General features: G+C 36.5%; 1 protein-coding gene across 1 annotated transcript; it reads right to left on the reverse strand.

The window, feature by feature from the left end:
• Positions 1-1,998: 1,998 nt before the first annotated feature.
• LOC110684848 (NEDD8-conjugating enzyme Ubc12-like) lies at positions 1,999-6,168 on the reverse strand. The gene is made up of 6 exons (XM_021861281.1): positions 5,951-6,168; positions 5,259-5,372; positions 4,359-4,467; positions 2,685-2,763; positions 2,460-2,576; positions 1,999-2,370 (listed from the first exon to the last, which is right to left on the reverse strand). The coding sequence occupies exons 2-6, from the start codon at positions 5,365-5,367 to the stop codon at positions 2,230-2,232; spliced, it is 555 nt and encodes a 184-aa protein (XP_021716973.1). The 5' UTR covers positions 5,368-5,372; positions 5,951-6,168; the 3' UTR covers positions 1,999-2,229.
• Between the last annotated feature and the right edge of the window lie 2,816 nt (positions 6,169-8,984).

Consider the following 8,984-nt stretch of genomic DNA (forward strand, 5'->3'; position numbering starts at 1 on the left):
CACGTTTTTGTGTGGCTGGCCATGTCGTATGACCGGTTGAGACATACCTAAACACTGACCGACCAACCCCTGACCGTCCGAGTAACCCTTAACAAACCAAGTAACTCCTGACCAAGTAATTCCGACCACACAATGTGACTAGCCACATATGAAAGTTTGTGAAATCAAATATTATCTTTTTATATTACGTATTTTATCTAAATATGATAAACAAAGTAAATAATTCAGTTTATAAAAAAAAAATCAAGTTGTAAGCAAGCGAATATCACAAAGTTTATTAGATAAATATATATTATTTAACTATTTTATTCGAAAAAATACAAAAAAACCGTGCATCGCACGGGTTTCATCTACTTATTATAACAACTATGATAATAACAAGAACAACAATAATTATAATAATTAATACCATCTTTTAATAAATTTTTATTGTTTATAAAATTTGTAGGAAGGGGGGTTTTGAATTAAAAAAAATCATTAATTGTTTACAAAGTTTATGGTATGTCAATTGAATTAATTAATTATTTTCAAAAAAATTGAATAAGTTAAAATAACTTTCAAAAAATAAAGGGGGGATTACATTTTTGTTAAGATTCGATCCTTGGACCAAATGCGCTCCATAAAGTTTTAAGCAAAATTGAAATGCCATTGGGACAGTACTTTGACTATAGTACATAGTAATATAAATAATATATAAAGTTTTATTTTACTTAACACACCACAAAATTTAAAACTTTTATTATAACATCGCAAAAAAACTAAAAAATTTGATTTCACCACCATTCTACTGATGCCATTCAACATTAGTGGGCCCTATAACGTACATGTGTCACTAATCTAGTGGATAAAAATTAAAAACAAATTTAATTTTAAAAAAACCATAAACTCTAACCCAGCCACCACCGCCAGCCCTACAACCCACCGCCGGCACCCCCCTAGGCCCTAGTGCCGCCAAACCTACGCTGCCGCGGAACCCCCTCCTTCATAATCGAAACAACTCCTAGCCCTCCTTACCCCCCAGTGAACTCCACCCCCTCCCTTTCCCTCGCGCCTTTTAACCCCCAACTCGCAACTTCCTAAACCCTAACCAACCAGAAACGCACGCAAACTCCCATTCCACCACCTAAACTGCCACTAGCGGTTGAAGTCAGTCAGTTAGGGCCTAAGTGGTCGAATTCGGCCCTAAATTTATCGATTTCGGCCGCTAGGTGCTCTTTTATTTTTGGGGAGTCAGAAAACAGGTAGATGGTTGTTGGTGAAGGAGGGAGGGTTCCGGTGGTTGGGGTGTGTCGGTAGTGGCGTGGGTTTCGGTTGCTGTGGGTGTGTTGGAGGTGGTGCAGGTTTTGGTGGCTGTGGGAGTGTCAAGAGGGAGGGTTCCGGCATGGAAGGGGGTGCCGATGGTAGGGATGGGGTGGCTGGGATTATTGTTTTGGGGGTTTTATTTATTTATTTTTTAATTTCTAATATGGTGACAAGTGATAGTGTGAACCCCACTTAACGGATCCCATTCAAGAATCTGTTAAGTGGTGGTGAAATCTATTTTTTTTGGATTTTATGTGGTGTTATAATAAAAGTTTTAGTTTTTGTGGTATTAAAATCCATTATTGTGCTTCTTTGTGGTATTATAAGTCAAAAAATCCAAATATATATACTGTAATTTAAAAACAACTTGATACTGTCTAAATACAATATTGATATTTATAAAGATATTAATTATTTTTGTATGGGATGGTGCCTCAGTATGACTTGGACAAAGGCCAGGTCATCAACTCTTTACCAATTCCGTTATCGGCCTACTACCCATAATGGCCTACTACCAATCGCAAACAACAAAGAAACACTGGAAACCAAAGACTATCCTGTACATTTGTAGGTTCACCTATGCCTGGATTTAGGCAAATTTGACTTGATTATATTCAGTTGGGGTTGTTTTGCCTGTTTATTTTACTTTTAAAACTCTTGAAAGAAATGATCATCAAGAACAACAAAAGCGTAAAATGAGTAAAAGATACGGTATAAATTTTGACAAATATTTCCAAATTGTTAGCACTATTTAACTAGTGTTTATTTTGGCACAAGAGGAAACCATAAATTTTCAAGTCATTTGACTAAATTCTCATTGCAACACAAAGTATACACACCCTCGGCGAAATTGGTACAGGTTTAAAGATATAGTTCCCAGGAAGTCAAACAGCACCCTTCACATCCAAGTTAACAGCATCATAACCATCAAGAAACACACCTAGGAAAGAAAGTTTGACCCACATAACCCCCAGCCATAGCTCTTCTCACATTAGATTCAAACATTTTCGGATTATCCCTCAACACAGCAGCGGCATCATGATTTAAAGGGTCTTCATAGTTTGGTTGCTGCACACACAAATAAACATGCCACTATAATGCAATGCATGTAGCAATAAAAGAAAAAACAATATCTAGATAAAGGGAAATGTTAGTACCGTGAAGAGATGATACAACCCATAGATGACAGTGTTTACATTCAAAACAGGTTTCCAGTCTTCTCTTAGAATGTTAAGGCAGACATTACCTTCTAAATCGATGTTGGGATGGTATACCTGCCAGATGCATACAAAAAGTTAGGAAACAAAAATTCAGAAGTGCACTTATAACTTGTCATTTTATGTAGCATAAGACGGTTTTACATTGAGAATCACTCTATTTACCTTTGTCTTGCACTTAACCTTTGGAGGTTCATGAGGATATACAGATGGAACTTGAAAGGTAAATACAAAGGTGCCGCCTCTGCAATCAAAAGTTCCCTTAGTATATCAATACACTATGCAATTATTCCTCCGTCTCTTAAAGTTCTACCTATTTTAATGGTGTGACTCACCACAAAAAAAAAATAAAAAAAAAAAGTCAAGGAGAACTTTTTGAGATGGAGGGAGTTGATAAGATGAAAGAAACAAGTAATGCAAATAAAGCATAGCCAACTGAATTATTAATGAAGTTCAATGATCCAAATAAAAATATACTAAGGGGCCGTTTGGTTTGCACAGGGGAATTAGAATGGAATGCAGAAAGGGAATGAAGGAGAAAGGAAAGGAATTCCCCTAATTTGGCCTGGTTGTTTGGTTGCGTCTAGGAAACAGAATGAACTGCTCATTGATTCACTTTGTTATTGTTTGGTTCAGAAATTAGAATATCAAATCCCTCAAAAATAAAAAAAAATTAAAAAGATAAATTATTGGTCAAATCTCATCTTCATCGGCCTCAAATCTCATCAAAGACCACTGCCTCAATGTCGCCGAAAACGGTCTCACGCCGCCGCTTCCGACTCGATGCGCCACCACCAATGTGCCGCTTCCAGATTCTCCGATGGTAACAATCTCGGTTCTTTTGGAACCTTAGTCAGCGAATTGAAGTTGAAGAAGATACGAATAGAGTATGGTCGGCGAGGTTCATCTTCCTCGTGTTCTGGAACCTTGGTCGGCGAGGTTCATCATCTTCCTCGGCGAGGCTTCCGGAACACGAGATTCCAGAACCAAGGTTCTCTTTCTCACTCTTCGTTTCTGATCGGCGAGTTTATGCCATTCCGGTGAGTCGACTCGGCTTACCGACCTGGTCGGAGAAGAGACGTTTATCGGTGGTCAGAGGTCGACGCCGGCCTAGTTCTTCGAATCTTCATGTGAGGGTTTGAGAGGAGAGAGAATGGTGGGTAATGAAGAGGGGAAAGAGAATGGAAAAGGCTTGGGGGGGTGGGGGAATGAGAGTAGAATTAATTTGGGTAAACCCAAAAATAAAAAAGGGGAAAAGGAATGAAAAAAATTGGCTAACAAACAACAACAAAGGGAATGATTCCCTTTCCCTTTGCTTAATATCCCCAACCAAACAGCCCCTAATCTAATTGCCCTCCACACTAGTATAATAACTTCCTCAGTAACAAAATACATGTATTGTTTGGACCTTGGACTGTTGGACACTATTCATTTATTAGCTTTGACTATGCTTTTTTCTATTACAATTAATTATCAAAAATAGAGTTTAGGCAAAGGCAAAAGTCAAATGATGCGTTCATTGTAAAATGGAGGAAACATAGAGATATAGATTTTGACAAAAACTCCACCCTCTCCATACCTCCATAATTACAAGAAAAAAAGAGAAAAAAGAATAAAGCAATATTGATGGTTAAGAGATGATAATAATAATTAAAAAATAAATATAAAAAGGGAAAGAAGCAAAGTCAAGAATCAATGACATAGGTACAAAGACGAGCAAGAACTACACACTAGTTAGCAATAGCCTATGAATTATGACTGGTATTAATAGAAGATGTCAATTATGAGACTTGTGATGCAATCTAGGTGTTGGCATGATTTAGTAGAAGAGACACTTACAAATAGTATCCCTCATCAGGCCGGATAGTAACTTCAAAATTCATCAGGTCATCCTTCCCATTAGGAAATGATATGGTACACGATTTGGGCAGGTTCAGTTCACTGATATCTAGAAAGGGTCAATAGTTTAGAGCCACAATATGTAAACAGAAGAGGTAACAGTAACGTGAAGCATAATAATATGTTTGATCATACGTCTCATAAAAACCTTCAATCTCCACAATGCAGATTTAGTGGATACAAGGAGTCCGGGACCAAATGCAGCAGATGATGTTAATAGATTTCCACATGAAACTATTCTAATTAAGGATAATGTGTTTCTTTTATTATACAGAAAGATCAGTTTACTGGCAAAAAATTATGAAATAAAGCATGAAGCTTGCAAACACTTTTCAGTGCAAATCATGACATAAGCAATCAACAATAAATCTGGTCAGAACAGAGCAACTGATGAACAAGAATCTCACCAATCCATCCAATCCACACACACAAAAAGAGAGAGAGAGTAAAATCTCCATCCCAGTCTCTTACATATAAATATAACTAATGACATGTTCATATATGCATGAGTCTAGGGTAATCGAACAATAGAGTGAGGAACCCCATATAATTCATGCGCAGATAATGAAAATGAAAAAGAATGATACAAAGTCAAATAAATTTTTTCCCCTTCTTGGATCAGCGAGTCTCATTCTTTAGTGTGCTCGTCGCCTAAATAATATTTTTTCATTACTGGTGTACCACAAATATGGAGCAACATACAAAAAGGATGGAAATTGTGAATTTTGAGCTAAAACTCTAGTGCTTAATTGAAAACCACTTACACAAGACCAAGACTAGAGCAACATTAAATATGACCATATGAGTACCAATAACTACAACAATTTTAAGAATGAATACCTTTATGAAGACGTAGTTCGCCAGCTGATTGCTTCTTGACATGGGTCTTTCCATTAAGATTTTCAGCATTTTCCTTTTGTTTTGCTTTCACTCTGAATAAGTTAATCATCTTCTCTGAACAACAAAAGGAAAAGGGTGAATAACAACCTCAATTGACTAGATACCAGAATTCATTATACAAGTACAATTATAAAGTTTCATTGCTAACATAGTCATAACAAATGAAAGGTACATACAATTGTTATCGGAAACCTTTAAATCCAAGCAAACATACATCATACTTACTCATTCAACATTAATTGATTTAATACAGCATTAATTAACAAAAAAAAGGCACCAAATTTAACATTTTTTTTTTAGGAAACCAAATTTAACAAATTTAAATTGGGAAAGAATTTACAAATCCAAACGCCAAGATCTTATTGCAGCATCTACAATTTCATATTAGAATATAACCTTGCGAGTTTATATAATCAACTAATATTAAATTTTCAACAGTAAATACAGTAGCATGAACCCTAACTGATCTTTTTTCCATAATTCGTTAATCCCCTGATTAAAAGCATAATTAGAAAAAACACCTAAATAAAATTTACAGAACACTGCACCTGAACTATTTTTTATGCAAAATTTCGTGAAAACCCCTATTTAGAACCGTAATTAGAAAAACCTGTAAAATTTTTACAAATTACCTGAACGAACAATCCCCAAATCTGCCGGAAACTTCCAATGAAGTCACAAAATTAGCACAACAGCGTAGTTTGAGGAGGAATATTTAGTTTGATAACATTGAATTGTCGTCGAGGAGAGAGAATTGGTGTGATGATTACTACTTTGGTCTAGGGTTCTTTGTGAGGAAACCCAGAATTAGAAAATAAGAGAGCGAATTTTAGATTCTAGAATCCAATCCAAAATCTAATACGGGGTATATATGGAGTTGTTCTCTCCACCTAAACAAGTAGATCTGGTCTGATTTTTTTAAGGTCTGATCTGAAGTTTTATTATCTGGTTTGGTCTGATCTGTAATAAATTGACTAAACTTTGATCGCATTTTAATACTAATATAAAGAAAAACATCATCAAAATGGATCTTGTTAAATTCGTTTCAGAATGAACTTTCAAATATGTAATTTTTATAATTTTTTTTAATACGCAATTAACGATATTTAACGATAAGTAAATGATAATCAAAAGTTCTGATCTGAATCTTTCTGATCTGATCTGAATTTATTAAGAAATAAGTAATAAGTATCTAAAATAAGTCGATGAGAACAAATCTTATACTTAGGACATGTTCTTTCGAGCTCCTATGCATAGTAGAGCAGATTTTAGCAAAATATTTTTATTTTATCAAATTCAAGCTTAATTTGGATTCTTAAACGCTAAGATGATTTACCAGAATACCTTTCATGACGTAAACCAAGAAAATAAAAAATTACTCCCTCCGTCCTAGAATATCCAAGACTTCGGGATGGACACATAGTATGAAAACTTTGAGTGAGACCATTTAATACATTTGTGTAATGTAAAAATATTGCTTTTGATTTTTTTATGTGGCTGAAACTGTTTTCCAAAAAACAACGGGTCATGAAAGAGTAGTGGAAAATTGTTTTTAATTAGTGGTCTTATACTATGTTTAGTAATGTGCTCGTTATTCTAGGACGAACGAAAATGGAAATTGTGTCAGTAATAGGTGGAGGGAGTAATAGGTGGAAAGTAGCCCTATTGACGCCTTAACGATAATTAAAAAAAGAACATAAGCTTGTTAACGGCTACATGACAACAAGGTCATCGTATAGTTATTAATTGTGCTATAGGTGAAAGGAATGGTGTTCTTCGAACAAGTGTATATTCTAATAGAGGGTTCGGAATTAATTAGAAAGCTAATTATTTAGTGAGGTCAAGTGATCAGAATGCCTAGCTGAAGGCCGCTTACGATTAGTAATATTAATGAATAATTAATATTACAGCTTAATCTTGACTGAACCCTTCAGGTCACACCCAATCGTTTGACCGAACCGAAGCGACGAATTAATCCGAATGATTAAATAAATCAATAGAGATTTTACGAACTAAGACGTCGGATTTCGAGCTTAAAGTGTCGAACGTCGAGTCGAATTTAGGAATCAACGAGACGAAAAAATCAGTCCAACAACAAGTCAACACGCGCGAAAATCCTAGCCTCGCAAGGGCTAGGTAAGCTAGCATAGCTAGCCGAGCACCTTGTTGCAAGGTAATGCTTGGTCGCAAGCCTAGCATGCATCGCATGCATTGGCTAGGCAAGCTAGCCTAGCAGCCCTGCTAGCAAGGCGTGGTAGCATGCCCGAGCATGCATGCGAGCTGGCATGCCCAGCAGCTTGCGCGCCAGGCACGTGCTAGCACCGAGCTTGGTGCTTAGCAGCAGTAGCGCCCAGCAACAAAGCAACCCGCATTTGCAAGGCTTGCTGTTGCGGGGTAGTGCGGGAAGGCCTAGCTGGCAGTCCCAGCTGAGAGACCAGGTGTCAACATGGTTGCCTTGGTGCTCAAGGCGGGCTGCCACTTGGTGCCATCTTATTGCACCCGTTTAGTGAAGGGGTGGCTTGGGAAGCAAGGGGAAGGTGGTCCTCCCCTGTGGTCCTCACCTACTCCCTTGTTCTCCTTATGCCACTTGTCGTTTGATGATTGTTTTGCTTTTTAATTTAATTTGGAATTAAATTAAATCTTATTTTTGCTTTTTACCAACTATCCCACATTGAAAGATGATGGGAATTCTTGGGGACATTTCCCTATAAATACACATCATTAGGTATTGCGAAATTCACTTAAGTTGGTGAACTTTAGGGGATCTCCAAAAGCGAGAAAACCTTTGTTCGTAAACTCTAATTTATTTTGGTCTAGCCTTGACTAAGTTTCGAGGTAAGGACCGATTACGGTTCGGTAGCGAGGGTGTGAGTCGTCGGAGGTTCTCGCACTTGCGGAACTTGAAGCTTTCAAGTTCGAGCTCAACGGTTGAGCGAAGCACGCTTCTAGGGTGAGCATTGTTTTTCTCTGTTCTTTCTCTTCACTCATGTTTATGTTTATTCGCATGCTTTTATTTATGTTGTAATTATTATGCATGCGATCCGGGTTTTGTTTCCGCACGGTATCAGACACCGCGAAACCCAACAGCGGTATAAGAGCTCTTGTATTTATTTTTTACAACTAAAAATTAATTAAGCTGATTTAAAATGGATTTAAATTTCTGGTTTAGCTTCCTAATTAGATTAGGAGCTCATTTTTTAATTGGATTAAAATCATATTTATGCTATTTTTGGCTTGCGAACTCTGATTTTGACTCAAAATTAGTGAATTTTGGGTGGAATCGACGTTCCAAATCATTCTTTACTCATAAAGTGATTAAAAATTACCTTCCAAAAGCCAAAATCCACCCAGAAAGTGGTTTTTCGAGGGGTTTTTTGTTTTTGACGAAAATTTTTAAATCTTTAAACCTTGATTAATTATGGCATGCAATTGTTGGATTATGTGTTTGATTATACCATTAATCTTCTGCAATTCTAACCCTCATTAAGCGTGTTTATGAAGTCATAATTGGTGCTTAATTTGGTTAGCTCTTATTTTCACATAAACTTGCAATTTCACATTTTTGCTAATTAATTGCTTGGAGTGTGAATGTTTATGGTGAAAATGTATTTTTGAAGCCCCTAAAATATTAAAGATTCAATCTTTAATTGTTTATTTGGTTGGATC

This window comes from Chenopodium quinoa, unplaced genomic scaffold (genome assembly GCF_001683475.1).
Source record: "Chenopodium quinoa cultivar QQ74 unplaced genomic scaffold, ASM168347v1, whole genome shotgun sequence".
NCBI classification, from domain to species: domain Eukaryota; kingdom Viridiplantae; phylum Streptophyta; class Magnoliopsida; order Caryophyllales; family Amaranthaceae; genus Chenopodium; species Chenopodium quinoa.

Bases quoted from the DNA above. Each gene is read 5' to 3' on its own strand.
- LOC110684848 (XM_021861281.1), bottom strand. From the start codon at position 5,367: ATGATTAACTTATTCAGAGTGAAAGCAAAACAAAAGGAAAATGCTGAA. The intron at 2,764-4,358 runs GTAAGTGTCTCT...TTTTGATTGCAG, and splicing joins CCTGATGAGGGATACTATTT to AGGCGGCACCTTTGTATTTA. The intron at 2,577-2,684 runs GTAAATAGAGTG...TGCATCTGGCAG, and splicing joins AGGTTAAGTGCAAGACAAAG to GTATACCATCCCAACATCGA.